Genomic DNA, 23,142 nt, shown 5'->3' on the forward strand with positions numbered 1-23,142 from the left:
GGAGAAAGTGAAGCAGAAGTTTAGGGGGCAGGATTGCAGTTTGAGATTGATAAACAAATGGTCAAAGAACACCTAATTTCCTTGAATGAGTTCAAATCTTCAGGGCCCGATGAACTGCATCCTAGAGTAATGAAGGAGCTAGTGGAAGAACTCTCATATCCTTTGTCTATTATCTTTGCAAAATCATGGAAGACTGGTGAGGTGCCGGACGACTGGAGGAGAGCTAATGTCCCTATCTTCAAAAAGGGCAAAAAGGAGGAACCTGGGAACTACAGACCAGTCTGACATCCATCCCGGGAAAATTTTGGAGCAGATCATAAAGAAGTCACTCTGTAAGCACCCTGAAAACAAAGCAGTGATTACTAGAAGCCAACATGGATTTGTCAGGAACATATCCTGTCAAACTAATTTGATCTCATTTTTTGATAGGGTAACCTCCCTTGTGGACTGTGGGAATGCTGTGGACATCATATATCTTGACTTCAGCAAAGCTTTTGACAAAGTGCCCCATTGATTTTCTGATTAACAAACTAGCTAACAGTGGGCTAGATGGAACAACTATTAGGTGAATTCACAGTTGGCTGCAGAATCAGACTCAAAGAGTACTTATCAATGGAACCTTCTCAAACTGGGGAGAGGCAATGAGTGGGGTACCGCAGGGCTCAGTCCTGGGCCCAGTGCTCTTCAACATTTTTATTAATGATTTGGATGAGGAGGTGCAGGGAATGCTTATCAAATTTGCAGATGACACAAAATTGGGTGTCAATTTTGCTGTCAAGTATGCCATAGGGTGGATTCCTGCATTGAGCGGGGGGTTGGACTCGATGGCCTTTTAGGCCCCTTCCAACTCTACTATGATTCTATGATCTATGATATAGAGATGGCACTGGTGATATAGGCAGCCGGCCCTTACATCCGGCGACTGCTGTCTGGCGGCGCACCGTGGCCCAGCTGAGTTCCGGCATAAGGGTCCATTGGCAGGGCTTGGCAGACCTGGGAGAGGAAGTCCTGATCCCAGGTTCCCAGGAGGAAATTGGCCTTTGGTAGGATGGGCACCAGATCAGACTTTTCTCCTGCTGAGGCTTCCATTGTGTGCAGGAGCGAGTCAGCTTTCCCGTTCCTGGAGTCGGGCCGGTAGGTGACCTGGAAATCAAACCGGGTAAAAAACAAAGCCCAGCGCGCCTGGCATGGTCTAAGGCACTTCATTGCTTGGAAGTGTTCCAGGTTTTGGTGGTCTTTGAGGACCTGTATGGGATGTGTGGCTCCCTCAAGAAGATGACACCATTCTTCGAATGTGGCCTTGACGGCCAGGACCTCCCTGTCCCTGATGTCGTAATTCTTCTCCGCAGGCGGGAGTAGAATGTGCAGGGATGAAGGAGCTGCTGCGGTCCCTGCCGTTGAGACAGGACTGCCCCAAGGGCCTGACTGGAGGCGTTGGCTTCCACTGTGAAGGGGAGCTACAGGTCTGGGTGGACTATGTTGGAGGCTGAAGTGAAGGCTGTTTTTAGTTGTTCGAACGCCTCTTGCACCGCAGGGGTCCAATGAAACTTGGCATCCTTTCTGACCAGGGCAGTGATGGGCGCGATGATGTGTGAGAACCCCTGGATAAAGCGCCTATAAAAATTGGCAAAACCTATGAACTGTTGGACTCCCTTCACATCAATGGGGGCATCTGGACTGCCTGGACTTTCCGGGGGTCTATCTGTAGACCGGCGGGGAAGATAATAGCCCAAAAAGTCCATGGTCTCCTGATGAAAAGCACATTTCTTTAATTTAGCATATAACCTATGCTCCTGGAGGCGCTGCAGGATGGAGTGGACATGCAGATGGTGTTCTTCCAGGTTCTCGTAAATATCAAAATGTCAAATATGCGAGGACAAAGAGGTCCAGCATGTCGCACAGGACATCGTTTACAATGTGCTGGAAGGTGGCAGACGCATTGCAGAGTCCGAAGGGCATCACCCGGTACTCGAAATGACCATACTGGGTATGAAACACAGTTTTCCACTCGTCCCTCTCCCGTATGCGCACCCGGTTGCATGCCCCCTGCAAGTCCAGCTTGGGAAAGATCTTGGCCCCCTGCAACTGCTCGAAGAGCTCGGGGTTGAGAGGAAGGGAGTACCGATTCTTCACTGTGACCTGGTTTAGCTTGCGATAGTCAATGAAGGGCTGAAGCCCCCGTCTTTCTTTTTCACGAAGAAAATGGGGGGCCCTGCAGGGGAGGTAGAGGGTTGGATGAATCCCCGTGCTAGGTTGTCTTGCAGGTATTCCTGGAGTGCCACCAGCTCAGGGGCTGCGAGGGCATAGATGCGCCCAAAAGGGATCTTGGCCCCAGGTTGGAGGTCAATGGGGCAGTCGTATGGTCGATGTGGCGGCAAGGTCTCAGCCCTTTTCTTTTCGAAGACGTTGGCCAAATCACACTATCGGTCCGGAAGAGCCGCCAGGTCCGAGGCAGAGGATTCCTCCATTGTAGCACTGCGGAACTTGGGAAAAGATTTCTTGGGCAGGCTGGGGATCAAAGGCAGCACTGGAGGCTGGGCACAGACCTTCTGGCAGTGCAGAGATGCGAATTGAAGGGTCCTGTTAGGATTGCACCTGAGGAAGCCTCCTCGGATGAAGAGGAGGAGGAAAACTTACCTGAAGAAGAGGGTGTTTCCTCCCCCACAGCCAGGCCAGAGACAGGCATGCAGGGAGAAGAAAGTTGAGCAGCGGAGGGGGACACAGGTCCCTCAGAAGAACCGGAGGCTAGCCAGTCCTTTGCTCTGCCTGACGCTCAGGAGATGGAATTAGAGGCAGAGATTGGGAGACCACCCAGCCCTCGGGAGCGTAGGCATAGGAAAAGGGCAGAGCAGACGCCTTTTAAAGAAGGAGTTTATGCGTGCAAAACCAGTTGGGAAAAGACACCAAGCTTAAATAGGCTGGGTCAGAGGATGGAGTGATGAGGCACAGCTGGACTCAGGGTGGGGTCATACTGGCAGGGCTTAAAAAAGAAGGAACCAGGACAATGCCTCACTCTGGCAGTCAATTCTCTGATAGCCAGTGCATTCCTTGTTCTGTTCCCTGTTTCTGACCTTGGATTCCCGACTCGGACCGGCTGACTGACTTCGCTTGTAGGTGTGACCCTGGCATTCCAGACATCGGACTCGGCTTTTGGAAAGGACTGGGTTTTGGACCTTGGCTTGGCTCTGGACTTTGCGTGATCGACACTGCTTGACTTAATGACTCAAAGACTGAAGCTTGCTTCTGCTTGTATTCTCAGCCGGAGGTTTATGGTGGGGTAATTGGACAGCATAATAAAACACTTAGAGATAACGCTTCGGATCAAGGCTGGTCTTTAAAAGGTCCTTTGGCTCCAGACGATGGTGGGGTCGTGTCGGGACAACCACGAGATCCCTAGAATGACGGGACAGTGAGGGGTCTGGACCGGGTCGAAAGTGAGCACTTTTTGGTGCCTGGGCGCGATAAGCATGGCCAGGGGGCAATTCTCGTGGGTCACTGGTCCTGAGGCAGAGGTTCGCCGAATGCCATCTCTGCTTTTCCGCATCTGATAGTGGCCGCCGGTCGCCCTCGACCTGCATGGGCTCAGGGTTGGGTCCTGGATCCTGCCTTCCCTGTTCCCTTGGAGAGTGCCTATACCGCCATTTGGCGCTTTGTTTGGACAAACAGGTGTCAATGTTGAGGCAGAGGGTGATGAAGGCAGGTAGTGCAATAGGTGGGGTAACTCGGGCCAACTCATCCTTTATGCAGGGGTGCAGACCAAGGCAGAAATGAAACCTCTGGGCAGCCTCGTTCCACAGGGTGTCAGCCGCAAGGTACCGGAACTCGGCCGCATATTCGGCGATGAATTGTGACCTTTGCCGCAGTGTCTGCAGGGCCAGCTCAGCGGAATGGGCCTGATTCTGGTCCCCAAACATGCCCTCCAGGGCTTGGATAAAGCCGTCGAGGTTCCCCAGTAACGGGTCATTGCCCTTGAGGTATGGAGAGACCCAAGTGAGGGCGGGGCCAGAAAGCAGACTGATCATGAAAGAAACACAGCTCCGCAGGGTGGGATAGGCTTCTGAACAGATTTCAAAGAGCAACCGGCACTGGTTCACAAACCCTCGAAGAGCCTTCTGTTCGCCGTTGAATCGCTCAGGTAGTGGAGCGGCTGGTGCTGGGTGAGGGGGCAGAGATGCCGCTCGGGCAGCTCGTAGGGCTTGCAGCTCAGCATGGAGTGTGTTCACCTGGGCCTGCAAGGCGTGCAGTACCCCAGAGAGGTCTCCAGCTTGGGCCCCGTCCATGTTGTTCCCGGTCAGGGCGTGGTGTTGGCCACAGCAAACTGTCAGAGCCCGGGGCGTGGGCGGCAAGGAACGCTGGGATGGATGGCGATGGAACCAGCAGCAGAGTCCAGGCAGGACCTGAGGCAAAGGCAAGGTCCAGAAGCAAGCAGGGTTCAGAGTCCAAAGGCAAAACAGAGTCCAAGCAGGGCCGGAAGCAAAAGCAAAGTCCAGAAGCAAGCAGGGTTCAGAGCCCAAGGAGGGCCGGAGGCAAAAGCAAGGTCCAGAAACTAGCAGGGTTCAGAGTCCAGGAGCAACAGGGTTCAAGCAGGGCCAGAGGCAAAAGGCATGGTAAGGTAAAGCAGAAGATAAGGCAAGGCCCAGGATTGCAGGAAGTCAGGAATGGGCTACAGCAGGCACAGGAGACCATGTTGCTGTGGCAAAGGCTGAGGTGGAAATGCCGTTCTTATACAGCCCTTTCCTGGCTGTTTCCAGCTGGTCTGCCTCAGCCCATCCGGGAGTGCTTGCTAATATGGGTCTGGGTCCTGCAACTACTCTGCAGCCGGCAAGGTGCACTGCGGCCGCCAGGTGGTGCTGTAGGACAAAACCTGACACTGTATCCTATGCAGTAAAAAAGTTTGAGGAACCATACAAATATTGGCAACAAGAGATGAAATTCTAGACTTATTGACAAAGTGAAAACAAACAAATCAACATGTTCGATGGTATCCATCTGAGAGTTCTTAAAATTCTTTAAATTGAGGATAAGGCTATCAGTGGCCACTAGTCATGATGATTATATATTGCCTCCAGTATGCCTCTGTATTCCAGTTACTGGGAACACATAAGAACATAAAAAGAGCCCTGAGACTGGATCAGACCGAGGGTCCATTTAGTCCAGCACTCCGTTCACACAGGGGCCAACTAGCTGTCAACCAGGTGCCCACAAACAGAACATGGTGCAATAGCACCTCCCACCCATGTTCCCCAACAACTGGTGTATATAGGGATGACCCCAGTTTTGAGTGGGAGGCTGCTGTCCTTGTGGGCTTCCCATGGGGATCTAGTTAGCCACTGTGGAAACAGAATACTGGACTAGATATACCTTCGCTTGCTGGCAAAGGGTGATGCATGTCTTATTTTTAATCACCTGAAAGTTGTTAGTTTGTATTCATCCTATACTGTGTGCATTATTTGCTTACATTTATATTCTCAGGTCAGGGGTCAACCTCAGCAGCTCCCATAAAAGTTCTGCCAGAAGACCAACTTATACCTGCTATCCACTTGATCAAAATCCAGAAGTGAAAGATCCCTCTGTTTGGGATTCACAGGAGGCTGCGGTCTTATCTACGCAGGAGGATATGTTTGGCCAGAGCAGTGCAACAGGTGAAAATGGACTGCGTGGCTCTGTAATGTCCACTTCTTCCCTTTTAAAGGTAGAAACAGAGCTTATTCAGATATCTGTGGAACATTTCATGCCCTTGGGAGAGTTTTGTAATTTATACAAGATTGCAGAAGGTAGGTGGGGGAGGAATTGTAGGAAGTTGGAATGTGGATGGTGGGAATTCAGTGATGCTGAGGAAGCCTTCTTTTCACCTAAATGCATTTCAGAATACACATCCACACAACCCTCTTAATGCCCAACTTACTTCTGTTGCATATCTTTGTTTTTTAATACTGTAATGTTCACCTCCTCTGTTTGTGCCTGTGAAAATATAATGACATGATTTGCCAACGCTGAACAATGTAGTATAGGGCTATGAGATTCTAGGATGGGCTTCTCAAAGCATAGTTCATCAGTTGCCCTGTTGATTTTTTGCAGCGTTCTGAGTTCCATTTTTCGGGCAAATATGTAAAATCATTCTTTTGTGACTGCATTAAAAACATCTGCAACTTGCCACGCTGGCTTAGGAACATACAAATTCACCTTGCAACAGGAAACAATTTCTCTAATTGTAGAGATTGCAGCTGAAAGCTGGAAAAATTCTAACCAGGCATCAATATTTGATGGTGATGGAAGGAATGTGAAACATTCTCTAGCCCTGTTGGATGTATTTAAGTTTGCAGTCATATTTTTGCACACCACAAAACATAGGCGTTCTGCAGTTTTAAGCAGGTGCAAGACGATGTGCAAATTGACCCTGAAATGTAGGGAAAACATAGTTGAAGTTGGGAGGCAAATTTCCAAAGTAGCTGAAGTGTCTCTTGGGTTGCTTGACAAAACTGCATAATAGTTCTCCTGTTCAATTTTGATCACCTCTTGTTTGGAATACCTCTAGATGGTGTCTGTGCCACATCCAGGGCGGAAGAGGCAGGTTCTCCGATATCTACTCCTGCAGATCCCTTGCAGGTTCTTCATCTTTCTGGACAGGGGCCTCTTTTCATGTAAGCAATAAAGCCTACTCAGGTTGCTTGTGTTACCTACTCCCTTGAGTAACTGGTTATCAGCTAAGTGATGTTTCACCTCTTACATCCTTGCCTCCTAAATTCACGAATAGAGTCAATTGTGCAGCTGCTCATCCCTGTATTGATTGGCTTCTTAATTGTATCAACCTTTCAAAATGCTTCCTTTTTCGGGATCGCTTGCTTTCTTTGCTGGTCTTCTTTCCTCTTTTTGTGCTCCTTGACTTTGGGTAGCTTCATTTTTCTCCCTTGTAAGTTGGTGTTCTTGATATTTCCTGAAGAGAGCCACCACTCACAAACTCTCCTTTCCCTTAAGGAGGCACAACCATGGCTAATGCATGTAAGCTGGGTGTGACCTCTGTCTCCATATCTCTCCAGTGGATTTGGTCAGATATCTTAGCTGGAAGTTACCTTTCTCTTGTGAATTTGTGGAGGTAGGAGGAAAATGATGCCACTGCATGCTTTCTTTTTTGTTCCTTTCCCCCTGTAGTTGCACTTCAGGTCGTGCTACACCATCTCCTGGTGTCTTGCAACCTGTGCCTCTCATCATTCCAAGAAGCCCAACAAACCAGGAAACAGAAGGTTTGTCATTGCATTCTGTTGGGGATCTTTGGCTGGCCACATTATAGTGATCATTAAAGCATTATTAAAGACAAAATTAGGAAGCATTTAGAAGGCCAAGCCCTGCTAATTGGTGGGAGATTCGGGACAGATAAAAGGAAGTACTTCTTTGCATAGCGCATTGTTAAACTATGGAATTCATTGCCACAAGGTATATTGATGGCCACCAATTTGGTTTCTTTAAAAGGGCATTAGACAAATTCCTGTTGGAGAAGGCTGTCAATGGCTACTAGTCTGATGGCTATTTTCTAACTCCAGTATTGGAGGCAATAAGCCTAAATACACCAGTTGCTGGGGAACATGGACGGGAAGGTGCAGTTGCTTTGGGTTCCTGGTTGACAGCAGGTTGGCCACTGTGTGAACAGAATGCTGGGCTAGATGTACCCTTGGTCTGATCTAGTAAGGCTCTTATGTTCTAATTATGAGAGCTCAATAATGGAGTTACTCTGGTTTCTTTCCTCTTTGTTGTGAGGGGATAGGGTGGCTCTCCTCCTTCTTGAAACAGGAGTGTAGAGAACCAGTCTGCACACTTCTCCCTTCCTAGTGAGATGTTCTGAATCAGCAGCAGAAATAAGTCTGGCCTCTTTGTCAGAAGGAGTAACCTTCCATTCACCCACCATCCTCTTTTGCCAACAGGAAAGCAGGATGAAGAGTCTGTGGATACTCCAGGGCTTTCTCAAGCATACACACCTGTCTCACAAGATGCACCAGCTTTTGCTCCATCAATCATTGCCATGCCGTCACAACCAGAGTTCTCCCATGTAAGTGGTCAGAAGATGCACAGAGAAGAGACTTTCGGGGCTTATTTTGGGATGCATGCAAGGGGTGGCAGACATAATATCCTTAGTTAATTTACTAATATTATCTGGGTTTAAATTTGTAACCTAGTGGGCAGAAGGTAAAGTATGACCAGTGTAAAAGATTTTACAGATTCAGGATTTTAATAGAAACAATCAGTTTATTGATAGACAATACTTTAAAATAATATCTTCACGTAGAAAAAATATTATTAACTTGGACATTAGTATTTAGAAAAAGATAACAATCAACAACGTAGTATAAATGGTGTAATAATAGCATATGAATGCTATTGAAATGTCATTAAAAAAAAATCAAAGCAGTTTGAATAGTAGTCTTAGGCCTATATATTTTTCCAGCCCACAACTTGAATATTATTAGACTATTCCACTATAATAATCAAATTCGTATCCACCAATCCAGTCTAGTGTGTCACGGAGCTTTTCACCTTCATCAGAACTGAAACAATAGAAAGGAAGAAGGAAAATCAGGATGTGTTTGGGTAGGGAGATGGGAGGATAAAACAATAGGGGAGAAGTGGCATAAGATGAAGTGTGTGGATTACTCCCCTTGCTACAAGTGACCCGGAAGCCCTTTTCTATTGATCAGAGATGGGATCATTTATCTTGGGGTTTACATCAACTTGATAATGGAGCAGGTGGGTGACTGTTTTACTCACCCTGCCTCACCCACGTGGCCTTTCTTGGGAAGAAGCCAACAGTTCTTCTTTCATTGTCTTTCCATTGCTTCATAAGCAGATTCCATATCAACATCTTTTTTCCAGACAGCCCAAGAATTTCTGCTGTGATGCCTCTCGATGCTCCTTTGGGAACTTTGTGTTCTTTGTCAGGTCAGATGCCAAGGTCACACTTTGGCTATTGCTAAGATTTAGCAAAATTTCAAGGAGTTTACACAAAACCAGATTTTTCCATCATGGGCATCCACCTTAAACCATCATGGCTGCTCTATAATAGGCAGAATCAAGTGGTCCCTTTGGCCTAGCAAGATCAAACAAATACCCTTGATGGAAGTGAGGTGGGCCCTAAACAACTCTTCTTATGGCTTGATGATCCTCTCCTTGTCACACAGAGGAGGGCCAGGATCTCTTCTCAATCCTCCCAGAGTGCAGGACACGGAATAATGGACTCAAGTTATAGGAAGCCAGATTCCATCTGGACAGCAGGAAAAACTTTCTGACTGTTAGAGCAGTACAATGGAACCGATTGCCTAAGGAGGTCATGGGCTTTCCCACACTAGAGGCATTCAAGATGCAGCTGGACAGCCATCTGTCAGGGATGCTTTGAGGTGGATTCCTGCATTGAGCAGGGGGTTGAACTCGATGGCCTTTTAGGCCCCTTCTAACTCTATTATTCTATGATTCTACATGTGCTTGTGTGTCGCAGAAGAATTTTTGAGAAGTAAAGTAAATCACAAATGTCTGTGTTAGTCTGGATGTGAGTTTACAAAGATACATTTCCTGATCTGCTACTTTGACTATGAAAGTGGGTTCCTCTGCTGAAGGCTGGGCCCTGAGAGAGAAACACAGGAGCTGATTACAAAGAACATTACTTATTTTCTTATGATGCCACTTTAAAGACTGGTTTTTGAGCCCTGGGAGGGAGAGAAGGGGCACACACCAGGTATTGTCTTACCCCCACTGGAGGAATCCTCCGCAGAGAAAGAGTTGGAGCTCCCAGATCAGTCACTGTCTGACTGATCAGTCACCAGGAGCAGACTTGGCTTTCAGGAGAGAGGGCTTCCTGTCGGGGAGCTGAGCAACCCCTGGCCATTGGGAGCATTGTCACCCCAAGTGACAGGTCAGTAGTGCTCCTATGAGAAGGAATGCTCGCTAGCAAAGAAACACTACTTAGGAGAAAGTGATTCCTTATGAGAAGGGCTGCAGCTGAGTGGGGCCGGCAGGCCTTAGTGTTAAAAGCCTTCCTAATCTGTTGGAAACAACATCTTTACCAACTCCTACTGCCTTGTGTCCTGTTTTCCTGAATTTGCCTTGTGATTGAACCTCCATACCACTGACCTTGGACTCCTGCTTCACTCTGCTTCTTGGATTGAATACTGTAGCTTACTGTTTATCTGTGTTTTGCCCTTGGCTGTTCTGCTCTTCAGTCCTCTCTTTTGGATTGCTCTCTCTTCCTGATAAAACCGCTTTTGACCATTGCCTGCTGATTGACTCACTTTTGCAATGCCTCTTAGTTTAACCTGAGTCTGATTAAGCCATTGCACGACCAGCTGGCATGCAGGTTTGGTCATATCCCTGTCTTGAGCTGCAGGAAGCTTTGCTACTCTGCTTTCCTGATGCTTGATGAAGGCTGCCACTTCGTGCCCTTCCCCTTCATCCTGCCAGGCTGGGCTTCATATTGTGAGTGGTGATGGTGTTAGGTGTGGAGCTGTTACATTCTGAAATGTCTTCTTTTTCCTTTTTAGGACACCTTTCTTGCAACTCCAAGCTTAGAAGAAGGACCTAAGGCACCAACAGAGAAGGAAGATGATTCTGATGCCTGCCTGCCAGCAGATGGCTCTGAAGTCCCAGAGGCAACAACAGCAGCAGCACCTTTTTCAGAGGCCCGTTTGCTATTGCCCTCAGGCAAGGCCTGTGCTTTGGCACTGCCTGCTAGTGAATTCAGCCAGTCCGTTGAGGAAGTGGGCAGGGTTATGCATCCTGAGGAAATGGCTACAGCACCTCGTGGTGCTTTGGTGGACGAGTTTTGCTTGGCTGACCACTGCAGTGAGCAGCAGTTTAATGAAGACAGTCAAGCTGTGTTTGTGGAGGCAGCAGGAGGAACCTCCACTATCCAGGATGGAGCTGGAGATGACCTGGGCAAGGGGTCTTTGCTACCAGAACATGAAACTGTTCCAGAGACGCCACATGAAGAACAAGGAAAAGCTAAGCTGCTGAGTGAGGAAGGGACTTCCCTTTGCTTGATTCTTTCTCAGGAAGGAAAATCGGCACAAGCTGAATCCTGCCCAACTCGAGGAAACTCTCAAGTTGTGCCTCAGGCAGCTGAACCAGAAAACTTGAAAGGAGGCCCTTTGGAAGATACCACGGAGGCTGCTCTGGAAGGGCACAGCCCATTCCTGGGGGCTGGTCCTGAAAAGATGCTGAAGCTCTCTGAAACCCAGCCCCAGCCTGAGCTGGAGAGCCTCGGGTCCCAGGAGAGGGCCAGGCAGGGAAACTGGCCTGAGGGTGAGGACCAAGCTGTGGAGAAGAAGAGCTTGCTGCTTCTGCCTCCAGGAGAAGGGGATTTGCCACGGACCAAGTGGGGCAAAACACCAGAGAAGAAGCCGGCAGCACTGCAAGGGCAAGGCAATGGGGAGCCAGCCCCCCTTCCAAGGGCTCAGCCCAGCCCAGGGAGAGAAGACGCCGTGCTGGGGAACCTCCCTGTGCTTGGCAAGGGAGAAGAAGCACCTGTGCCACAAGCAGCCCAGCCAGGGGGTGTGGAGGGCCAGGTGGAGAGTCAGCCGAAGCCGCCTGGGCTGGCAGGAGAAAGACCACTGTGCCGAAGGGCCCCTGACGCGTCCGTCAGCTTGCCTGTTGGTAAGTGTCCTGGGCATGCCTGAGCCTTATGTGTGTATGCAAGTGAGGAGCAGCAGAATCGTTTCCTGTAAAGCAGGGGTGGCATGTGCCCCCCTTTTTTAGCTGCCACTGCTGAAGTTGCAGTGGGGGGAAAAAAGGTGTATTTTGCTTTAAAAACAAGGCGTGGCAAACATATTTCTTCTACCGGACCCTGAACTGACAGTGTGGCAGCATTTAGCCTTCTGGACTGAGCCCATGGCTGCTATCCAGTAGCCTCCTGCTCCTGTCTGTGGCATTTGTGGGCATGAGTGTGCTGAACTGTGCTTGCCGCACCAAAGAACGGAACATAGCAAACTCCTGAGGTGAGCTCTCCATCTCTCATGTTTTGTTTCAGAAAGCCCCTTTCATTTCTCTTCACTGAAGGAGAGAGATAATATTCAGCCCATGACAAACATCACTCCACCTTTTATTGGCCAACTTAAAAAAGGCCCAAGACGACACAGCACTCCTATTGGTGAGTAAGAGATTGAAGTCATTCATGTACCTCTGCTCTTCCTGGGAGAGGAGACAGCCAAAAAGTGTGTGTGTGTGTGCTGGTGGTGGTGGTGGGTGTTCAGCAAAATTTCTATGGGGGGATAGTAGCACATTCTCCATGAATAGCATGGGCATGGCAGCTGCATCGTGAGAAATCCAGCTCATTTTCTGCACTTCCAAATGCTGTGCTTTGTCTTCATTGCAGGAGAGGGTTGGGTAGGGAGAAGGTTTCCTTGTAGAGCAGCAAGGAGGGAGAAGAAGGGTCCAAGCAACCCAAGTGGGGAACCAAAGCTGCACTTCACCATCAAGAGGGAGAGTCCCTGAGACTTTACACCAAGGGTACCTTTTGCAGTTTGTGAAAATGGCTGCCGTGGGTGATGTGGTGAAGGGCAGTTAACCTGGCCAAAAAACTGAGTACAAGGCAGAGGTGGGGCCTAAGCCTACTAAACAGCTCCTTTGAATCCACAGTTTTCAGCACTAGCAGAAATCTGTTACACAGCAAAATGTGTTAGTATTTTTTTTGAAGGGCAGGGCAGGGCACCGTGGTGAGCACCAAGAAAGGTCTTGGGGGTATATTGGGGCCCACAGATACCACCACACTCCTTCTTGACACTGTCCCCCCTGCTTGGTCCTTGTTTACACCTGACCAGAATGAGGTGAGACTAGAACATAGGAAGCTGCCTTATATCAGACCAGGGCATTGGTCCATCTAGCCCAGTATTGTCAACCCTGACTTGCAGCAAGTGCTCTTAGGCATGGAGAAGTCTTTCACATCACCTGCTGCCCCTGGAATCAGCAGCATGGTGTCCCTGGACACTCCGTTGGCATCCACTGAGGCCTCTTGATCAAAACGTATTTTTCAGATTTATTTTTTTAACAAAAATTACCATGAGCAACACTACTTTGGCCTCCAGCTGCATCCTTCTCTTTTCCCTGGTCCAGAATGCCCCTGCAGGGGCCCAGAGCATTCGCTAGCGGGAAGTCAGAGCAGGAGGCAGCCAGAGGCTGGAGCTTTGCTGTTTTTCCCAAGTGAAATGGAAGCAGTGGAGGGGGAAGAGGATCAGTTGGTAAGCTTAGGGGCCTGGAGAGCACAGTGGGGAGCATCAAGGGGCCCCCTGAGGGGTGTCAAGGCGGTGTGGAGGGGGGGAGGTAGAAGCCAGTGAAGAGCAACTGGCGAGTGTGCGTGCATGCGTGTGTGTGTGTGTGTGTGTGAGAGAGAGAGAGAGTTTTGTGCATCTTGGTAGTGTGGAGGATGAGGTGGGATTATGGGAGGGAATGACTTATTGGTGATCTTTGTGAGATTAAATTTGGTTGAATTAATTTTAACATTTATATAGAGATTCTTTGGGAAACTGGCTGTTTTGTGAGCAGGTGTTTTGTTGGAGCAGAATACTGCGCAGTTCAAAGGAGTGTATTTGTCTCTGGAGGCATGCCAGAGCTGTTAGGGCAGGGTGCTATCAGTATACTGATGACACCCAAATATATTTTTCTATACCTTCAACAACAGCGTCAGCTAAGGATAGTGTGTCTCCTCTGAATGAATGCTTGGAGGCGGTAATGGGCTGGATGAGGACAGACAAACTGAAACTGAATCCACACAAGACGGAGGTGTATACTGTCAAAGCCCCCAACCTGGGTTTGGAGGTGTGTCAACCAGTTTTGGATGGGGTTATACTCCCGCTGAAAGACTGTGTTCACAGCTTGGGGGTGCTTCTGAATCTGTTGCTCCAAATGACAGCCCAGATAGATGCAACGGCCAGGAGTGCCTACTGTCAGCTTCGGTTGATATGCCAGCTGCGCCCCTTCCTAGAGTTGGAAGACCTAAAGATGGTAGTGCATGCGCTGGTAACTTCAAGGCTCGACTTCTGCAATGCCTAGTCTGCAATGCTTTTGTGCCTAGTCTGGAAACTTCAATTAGTTCCAAATATGGCAGCCAGGTTGGTCACTGGTACACCAAGGGGGGGACCACATTACACCAGTTTTAAAATCTCTTCACTGGCTGCCAATTAGTTTCCGGGTGAAGTATAAAGTGTTGGTTATCACCTTTAAAGCCCTACATGGTCTGGGTCCAGGCTTCCTGCAGGAACGCCTTCTCCTGTACAATCCACCCTGCACACTGAGGTTCTCTGGAAAGAATCTACTTTAGTCCTCCAAAAGAAGACTGACAAGTCTTACCCAGAGGACCTTCTCTTCTGCTGCTCCCAGACTGTGGAATGGCCAGCCAAGAGGAGACTCGTCAACTTAACAGTCTTTTAGCATTTAAGAAAGCTGAGACTGATCTCTTCTGGCAGGCCTATCCAGTGGAATTTTAGGATGTTTTAACAATGTATACTATGTTTTTAATTCAGTTTTATGTATTTTATACTTGTTGTTGTTCCCTGCCTTGATCCAGATGGAGATGCGGGTAAGATGATGATGATGATGATGATGATTGCCTCACAAGTTTGCCTTCCTATGAAATGTGTGTGTGGAGCTGTAGAACTAAATTTTACGACTGCCCACACCCTATGGCAACCAGTTCATGGTCCCCTTGGCAGCCACAAGGAATTGCGTGTGGGACATCTGCAAGCGCCAGTGGTGGTGCTGTACTGTGACGTTCCTCTCCTACTGGGTTGGGCTCTTCTGGGGTCCCAGTCTGGCTGCCTGGGGTTCCCCCCTGGATGCTGACGTAGTTTACCAAGGACTAAAGCATTGACTGGTGTTGCAGAGCTTCAGCTTGCTTCAGGGACAGGGGAGAGGCCTTCAGCGGTGCAAGGAATGGGGTAGCCACTGTGCCATCTTGTTTTGCTTGTCTCAGTGGCTGGAAACTGTCCAGACAACACCATAGCAACCAGTGATGTCACAGCAGAGGACGCCACTGAGGGTACCATGGAGAGCGCTCTGGTCTTGGCTGAGATGGAGGTCGAACACAAAGGGAGTTCTGTGGCTGCTCGTGAGGAGGAAGAGAAGCTGTCTTTACCTATGAACACTGCGACTCCTGTGACTGAAGAGAGTGATGAGTCTCTGCCTTTCAGCCTGGAGAGTAAGGACGAGTTTGAGCAGGAGCAGTTGTGGAGGGATGGCCCCTTTCCTTGGGCAAGTTCTCCCAAAGAGAGCTGGCTTTTCCTTTGACTAGCAACCTCTTCAGTTCTCATGATATTTCCTCGCTGCCTGGGAGGAGCTGAGGAATCATGGATTTGAGGTGGCTGTTAGGACAGTGAACGAAATCTAACCCTTGAGGTTAACTGCATAGAAATCTCATGCTTGAGCAGGTTTGGGTAGACTGCTTGCCAGGAGAGATGTGGTTCTTGTCCTAGGCAAGTCAGGGAAGAGATGGCAAGTCTACTGAACAGGCTGGTGACTCCTGTTCCAAGGCTGGAGGATGGGGTGGCAGCGGTGGTGGTGGTGGTGGAGGAGAGCAGGTGCTTCGAATGCCTCTTTATGCCTCTCTCTTTGCCTCTCAGAGCCTGCAGGCAGTGAAAAGAAGAACGGCTCTGTCACAAGAGCCGTTTCCAGGTAACTGACATTTATGGGTATTTCGGGGGACATACAGTTCCTTCCAGCTGTGGCAAACTCTCAGTATCTCTGCAGGTGTATCAGCTTTTCATGACTGCAAATGAGCAGTGGGGGCGGGGAAGAGTGCCCTCCCATGGACAGAGTACTAGGAAGGCTCGGATGGGTGGCAATCAGTATCAGTTGGATCCAAAGGCCTCTCAGTTGCAGGCACTGTAGATCCTGGAGAGACCAGCTAGAGTCAGTTCACTGCAGTTGTTGCAGAGTAGGTGCTCAGATGGAATTGTGCCCCCCCTCCAAATTGATTCAGAGCTTTTGCATGTGTCCTGGGATGATTATTATTATTATTATTATTATTATTATTATTGCATGCAAGGGCTGTGTGGATGTTTGAGCCCCTGAATACTGGCCAAGTTGCCTTGTTGCTGACAAGCTCTTCGGCACTGGCTCTTACCTTCTGGGGAAGGGTCCTTTCCGAGCCCTTCTTCCATGTCTCTCTGCAGCTCTTGGAAGATGCCGCCATCTGTGTTTACTCGAGTGTGTGAAGCTGAACATGAAGCCAAGGTTCAAGGTCCTGAATTGCCTTGTTCATCATTCAGGCAAGTCTTTGGGTGGCCTCCTTTGTACTGCTTTGAGCTCCTTGCAACTTCTCAGGCATGGGAACTAATTATCCACCCCAGGACACATGCTCCTCCCCCTTGGTGCAGCTGTTCCCAGGAAATCCTACCACTGGCCGAGATTCAGCTCTGCTCATCTTCTGCTTGTGCTAGACCTCTCACTGGCACTCACTCAGGAGCGGGACAAGTAGGATAGAAATAGGACACAGGTAGAGGAGAGCCTGGAATGAGGTTCCCCTGAGGGATTGCCTGAATTGTCTCTATGCCTTCTCCTCTCCTAGATAGAATGGGCAACATTTGTTGTGTGAACACCTGATCCTGCAGGAGTACAAATAGCTCTAGCAAGCAGTGGGAAACCATGGCCTGTGGAAGCCTTTCCAGTGAACCCTCCCCAAAGAGAGGCTCTGCCGCCCTTTGCCTTCCTTTGTCAGGAAAAGCGAGGGGCATATGTCACTGGCTCCCCTGGGAGCTGCAGCTTGAAAGTGCTTGGATCAGCTTGAAGCCTCTGGGAATGGCCTCTTCAGGTGCCCCTTGCCTTTCCCAACAAGGAAAACTGGAGGCTGTTGACCCGGCTTCCTCAGAAGCTGCCACCCTGCGTTGCCTGGAGTGCCTTGAAGGGGTGGTTTCTGAAGGAGCACGGCAAAGAGAGAGTTGCTCCAGGTCAGAGTGATATGAATGAAGAGCAGAGGTGGCCATGGGCCAGCCAAGTTTGAATGCCTAGCCCCCAACATCCCTCACTGGTGCAAATGTGACTGCTGGCCAAAATAGTTCCCCACCCCCACTGCAATAGTCTCTTGTAAACAGCTGAAGAACTTTCTGGGTGGCCTTTCCCTAGTACAGTAGATTGTGGGCCATAAATTCTCTGACAGTTGTGTATGAGCAGAAATACAAGCTATATTTGTTCATTGTCTATACTGTATACAACACTGATCATGTGCCCAAAACCCTGGTAAGTATAGTCTTTATTTAAATATACTTATAACACACTTATTTTAAATAAATTTCTAAGTGATGTACAAAAAACACAGGATGAGACTACTTTCCTGGGAATACCTGTTGAGGAAGGTATGTTTTCAGTAAGTGCTAAAAACTCAGGAGGGCTGTTTATGGACAGGTAGTAATGGGAAAAATATGAAACTCCAGAGTCTGTAATCCTGAATGGGTTGTATAGCAAGAGGGCAGCACCATATCAGACAAGATCAATGGGGAGTTAGGTGCAAATTGGAATTTATTAACAAAACAAGAAACCAGCCCTTTCAAACCAAAATTGACTCTTCAGGATGCCTGGAAAGAATCTCTTTTCTCTCCAAAACTGGTGCTGGGCTGCCCAAATGGGGAGAAATAGTTTTGCCAAAACTCATCCCTGGGACATTTAATACTGTTGGATGTGAATGTTGTTTTTAACGTCTCTTTGAAAGCTGGACATCAGAAAGCCTTTACTGAAAGAGGAACGTAAGATGAGTACTTCACTGAATATATAACTTGTCATACTTTAGACAAATTGTCCTAATCACGATCAAGACCCTGTTAATGATGCAGGGGAGAAGCTGGGCAAGACCTGGAGGGGAAGGCCCTGGGCTCAGAGGATGTGGCTGTTGCTGCGTTTGGAAGGGGTGAAGAGCCTTTCCCTTGCCTGTGGTGCAAGGTGGGCGATCATCCAAGATGTGCACAAAAAGGGAGAGAAGGTCCCTTTTTATATAAAAGCCGGACGTCATCACAGGACAATTTGTTGTCAGTAGTTTTTGCAGACGTTATAACAACCCGCTGAAGAAGGCCTAAAAAGCAAGAGGCCGAAACGCGTCGGGCTTTTGTATAATGAACCTTTCTATAGCATCCTGAGACTTCTCTTCCTTTCTGTGCCTTTCCTTTGCCTCCCTGGGAAGAGGGCAGCTGGAGCAAGCAGGCAGTGGTACTGACCACGAAACCTTGCAAATTGGTTGGAGGAAGAGGTAGCTGTGGCCTTGTACTATTTGAAATGGCTGTGCGTGCACGTGCAGTGGTTTACAAGGAGTCCAGACAAAGTTATTGAGGAGGGGGTCTATCCACGCAGTTCATCATGCTAAATGGGACTCCCTGCTCAGTGTGACTTTTACTCTGAGTACCAGATAAAGGGATGCTCAACAGGGAAAGGCCACTGGTGGAAACAGGACACTGAGCTAGATGGATTGTTTAGTCTGACCCAGCAGACCTGCCCTCATGTTCTTACGATCTGTTTCAGGAGTGACCTGTTTAATTTCCCAAGGTCTCAGAAGGAAGAAGAGCCACCTGGAGCCTGGCAGAGCCAACAGAGGCTTGTGTCCTTGGGTTGTCGGCAGGTCCTTGAATCTCGCCTGAGTGCTAAGCAATCCTTGGGCTGCATAGAGGAGGGAAAGGCCACGGAGCTTGATGCTGCATGGAAAGCCCCAAAGAAGCCAGATTCCGGTTTTGCTGCAGAAGAGAACAAGAAAGGTCAAATGTCAAAGGCCAGCTCCAGCAGCAAGGGGATCCAGACTGTAGGAGAGTTTCTACATGGTCCAGCAGACTTCATGTCAGCAGCCACCCAGACAGTGTCTAGCAGCCAGGTGGAAGCCGGAACCAGCATGGCTGGATTGTGGCCTGGGCATCAGAATGCTAAAGTGCAAACAGAGGAGGATCGTGCATGGAGGCCAGCAAGCACTCCTGGGAACACACCAGAATCTCTGCACAACCAGGTGAGAGGGAGCTGCATCTATGGCTGCCTATGCTGCAGAAAAGTGGGAATGCTGTGCCTAGAGGCACATGGCTCTGTACACTGGCTATGACAGAGTAGGGGAGGCTGTTGCTACATGTACTTTCTCTCAACCTCATCCATCTTGGGCTAAGTAGGGGGAAAACCTCTTGTAGTTGCTTCATTAAGAGGACACTGTAAGAACTGCATTGTTGCATCATGCCAAGGGTCCATTTCATAGAATCATAGAATAATAGAATAGCAGAGTTGGAAGGGGCCTACAAGGCCATCGAGTCCAACCCCCTGCTCAATGCAGGAATCCACCCTAAAGCATCCCTGACAGATGGTTGTCCAGTTGCCTCTTGAAGGCCTCTAGTGTGGGAGAGCCCACAACCTCCCCAGGTAACTGATTCCATTGTCGTACTGCTCTAACAGTCAGGAAGTTTTTCCTGATGTCCAGCTGGAATCTGACTTCCTTTAACTTGAGCCCGTTATTCCGTGTCCTGCACTCTGGGAGGATTGAGAAGAGATCCTGGCCCTCCTCTGTGTGACAACCTTTGAAGTATTTGAAGAGTGCTATCATGTCTCCCCTCAATCTTCTCTTCTCCAGGCTAAACATGCCCATTTCTTTCAGTCTCTCTTCATAGGGCTTTGTTTCCAGACCCCTGATCATCCTGGATGCCCTCCTCTGAACACGCTCCAGCTTGTCTGTGTCCTTCTTGAATTGTGGAGCCCAGAACTGGACGCAATACTCTAGATGAGGCCTAACCAGGGCCGAATAGAGAGGAACCAGTACCTCATGTGATTTGGAAGCTATACTTCTATTAATGCAGCCCAAAATAGCATTGGCCTTTCTTGCAGCCATATCGCACTGTTGGCTCATATTCAGTTTGCAATCTACAACAATTCCAAGATCCTTCTCGTTTGTAGTATTGCTGAGCCAAGTATCCCCCATCTTGTAACTGTGCCTTTGGTTTCTATTTCCTAAATGTAGAACTTGGCATTTATCCCTATTAAATTTCATCCTGTTGTTTTCAGCCCAGCACTCCAGCCTATGAAGATCATTTTGAAGTTTGTTTCTGTCTTCCAGGGTATTAGCTATCCCACCCAATTTTGTGTCATCTGCAAATTTGATAACCGTTCCCTGTACCTCCTCATCCAAATCATTAATAAAAATGTTGAAGAGCACTGGGCCCAGGACTGTGCCCTGCGGCACCCCACTCGTTGCCTCTCCCCAGTTTGAGAAGGTTCCATTGATAAGTACTCTTTGAGTCCGATTCTGTAGCCAACTGTGAATCCACCTAATAGTTCTTCCATCTAGCCCACTTTTAGCTAGTTTGTTAATCAGAAAGTCATGGGGCACTTTGTCAAAAGCTTTGCTGAAGTCAAGATATATGACGTCCACAGCATTCCCACGGTCCACAAGGGAGGTTATCCTATCAAAAAATGAGATCAAATTTGTCTGACAGGACTTGTTCTTGACAAATCCATGTTGGGTGGGAGTGTGCTTTTGCACTGATGTCCTTCTTGTGGATTTCTCATGGGCAGCTGGTTTGCCACTGTGTGGTCAGAATCCTGGACTAGAAGGGCCTTAGTCTGATGCAGCACAGCTCTTCTTACATTCTTAAATATAGAGTGCTTCTGTGCATGCGCAAAATGCTTTCCTTTCAGCACTGACATTCTCCCCCTCCCAGTTCTGTTTCCCTCCATACAACAATCCCTCCTCATTCTAACAACATCCAACAATTCTTAAACAGTGTAAATAATTCTCTATTTAGTTGTAAATTGATGTGGTTTAGTAGTCAGATCTGCACCAGTGTTCAGGAAATATCTGAAATAGTTTCAGGGGTAAACTTCATTTAAATATTTGTTTTTCTTGCTGATGTAAATAATGATTAAAAGTGGCTTGATTTAAATTATGATTTAAATTGATCTGCCGTTGTTCAGCATCCTATACTGCTTATTGGCTACCCTCTGGCTTTACATGGCAATGGAGCCATGCGATAGTGGGCCAGTTCGCACATTGGAGAATAAGCCATTGTGGGTTGGTTGTTAGCTCACCAACATGCATGACTCCTGACAGATTGTGAGGAGCATGGTGGTTTGGCATGGCTTCTTTTCCCCTCTGTCCTCCACCCTGCTCATATCCCAGCCAGCCCATGTCTCATCCTCATCCTTACAGCAGGAGCCCCCACCCCACTGCCTTCGCCTCTGCTCTGATCGCTTACCCCTTTTCGGAGCACTTACTTTGTTCACTGCCATTTTCCCCCTTGGAGCTTCAGAAGTAGGCAAATGGGATTGGAATTTCATTTTGTATTTTGTATTTTCTTCATTTCTCACAAGTGCACAAGAGTACAGACTCGCCTTTCTGCTCTTGCCTTGTCCATTTTCTTCTATGTTACACCTGTCAAAGGAAATGCTAAAGTGCAGAAGATTTTGTACCGGGAAATCGACATAGCAAGCCTGCACATAGGCTAGTCTGTGCACACTTGCAAAGGACTGGGGGCAGGGGAATAATATGAAGAGAAAGTACGAACCCATTTGCACAATTCAGAAGCACCAAAAAGAAAAGAAAAAGGCGAGAGAAGTAATTCTTCCAAAAACTAGCACAAAAGGGGTGGAGGCAATAACATCCATTTGGCAATTATGCTTCTTGGTATTATGCCTTGAACTGACAGTTGTCAGTGTCCTTCCCCCTTTCGAAAATTCCCCGAGCCCCGATGGGAGTTATTGATGAATTATCGTGTCATAGAATCAGAACCATAAGAGTTGGAAGGGGCCTCTAAGGCCATTGAGTCCAACCCCCTGCTCAATGCAGTAATCCACCTTAAAGCATCCCTGACAGATGGCTCTTGAAGGCTTCTAGTGCAGGAGAGCCCACAACCTCCCTAGGTCATTGGTTCCGTTGTTGTACTGCTCGTAACAGTCAGGAAGTTTTTCCTGATGTCCAGCCGGAATCTTGGTTCCTGTAACTTCCCATGATTCTGTGTCCTGCACTCTGGGAGGATCGAGAAGAGATCCTGGCCCTCTGTGCGACAACCTTTCAAGTATTTGAAGAGTGCTATCATGTCTCCCCTCAGCCATCGCTTCTCCAGGCTAAACATGCCCAGTTCTTTCAGTCTCTCCTCATGGGGCTTTGTCTCCAAACCCCTGATCCAGACCCCTTTGTTTCTAAACCTCCTCTGAACCCCCTCCAGATTGTCTGCATCCTTGAAGTGTTGTGCTTAGTGTCATTTGAACTCAGTCCTTTTCTTGTGTAGAGGGGTGAAGGGCCAGAAAAAAATGGGGAAATGGGTTGGAAAACGGGGTTTTTCAATTTCTCCCCCGAAAAATTGAACAGCTTTGGATTTATACATATTTTCTTTTAGAATTTAAGACAAAGTATTTATATATTGTTACTCAGCCTTTACTCCCCCCCCAATGATTTCTAAAAACGTAATAACAGTTTTATAGAAAGACTAGAGATGTAAAATCTCTGGAAATAATGAAGCTATGGGGGATATTTTTTGCTAGATATTTATGCTCAGTTTCCCAACATGTGAGTAGAGTCACCATTGTGCATTCCTGACAGTAAATGTGCATGCTTGACGGTTTGATTTTTGTTCTATAGAGTCCTGTGTTTCTGATGTGTATTAGTCATTTATTGTCGTTACAATATAATCAGGCAATGAATACAATTTTACTAACTGAATTTGTTTTTAAATTTTTTAAAACCTAATGATAATTTTATGAGCAAACTAAGTTATATATAAAATAAGTTTAGGAACAAGAAGGGTGCTTTATGTTCCTAAAGCAGCTCTCCCCATTCTGGTGCCCTCTGGCTATTTCGGACTACATTCCCTAGCATTCCTGATCATATATAAAAGCTTAAAAGAACAGTATAAAAGTAGAACCAGAATATAACCTAGCAGCAATGCAGAGATTTAAAATAGCAGAGCTCTAAAAGACTAGAATACTAAAATGCTGGGGAAATAAAACAGTCTTCGGGAGCTCATTCCACAGCCAGGGTGCCAAGCAGAAACGGCCCTCTTCCTGGTAGCCACCCGCCTCGCATCCCTGGCAGGCGATCCCAGAGAAGGACCTCCTGAAGATGATCTTAGCATCCGGGCAGGTACATATGGGAGGAAGCATTCCTTCAGATAACCTGGCCCAAAGTCATTTAAGGATTTTTATGTTAATACCAGCACTTTGAATTGGGCCCTG

General features: G+C 48.0%; 1 protein-coding gene across 3 annotated transcripts in view; it reads left to right on the forward strand.

Annotated features, from left to right (window-relative positions):
• TP53BP1 (tumor protein p53 binding protein 1) overlaps positions 1 to 23,142 on the forward strand; it is a 54,628-nt gene that overhangs the window by 13,286 nt on the left and 18,200 nt on the right. For 2 of the 3 annotated variants that reach the window (XM_063142389.1, XM_063142390.1), the window contains 10 exons: positions 5,473 to 5,642; positions 6,536 to 6,641; positions 7,150 to 7,241; positions 7,917 to 8,041; positions 10,521 to 11,631; positions 12,005 to 12,124; positions 14,942 to 15,166; positions 15,588 to 15,639; positions 16,140 to 16,235; positions 18,472 to 18,943. In XM_063142389.1, coding sequence (XP_062998459.1) covers positions 5,618 to 5,642; positions 6,536 to 6,641; positions 7,150 to 7,241; positions 7,917 to 8,041; positions 10,521 to 11,631; positions 12,005 to 12,124; positions 14,942 to 15,166; positions 15,588 to 15,639; positions 16,140 to 16,235; positions 18,472 to 18,943 — 2,424 coding nt within the window. In that variant the 5' untranslated portion in view covers positions 5,473 to 5,617. Of the gene's footprint in view, positions 1 to 5,472; positions 5,643 to 6,535; positions 6,642 to 7,149; positions 7,242 to 7,916; positions 8,042 to 10,520; positions 11,632 to 12,004; positions 12,125 to 14,941; positions 15,167 to 15,587; positions 15,640 to 16,139; positions 16,236 to 18,471; positions 18,944 to 23,142 lie in introns of those variants that run through there. The other variant, XM_063142388.1, reaches the window with a different exon arrangement.

The sequence above is a fragment of the Elgaria multicarinata genome, chromosome 16, assembly GCF_023053635.1.
Source record: "Elgaria multicarinata webbii isolate HBS135686 ecotype San Diego chromosome 16, rElgMul1.1.pri, whole genome shotgun sequence".
NCBI lineage: Eukaryota > Metazoa > Chordata > Lepidosauria > Squamata > Anguidae > Elgaria > Elgaria multicarinata.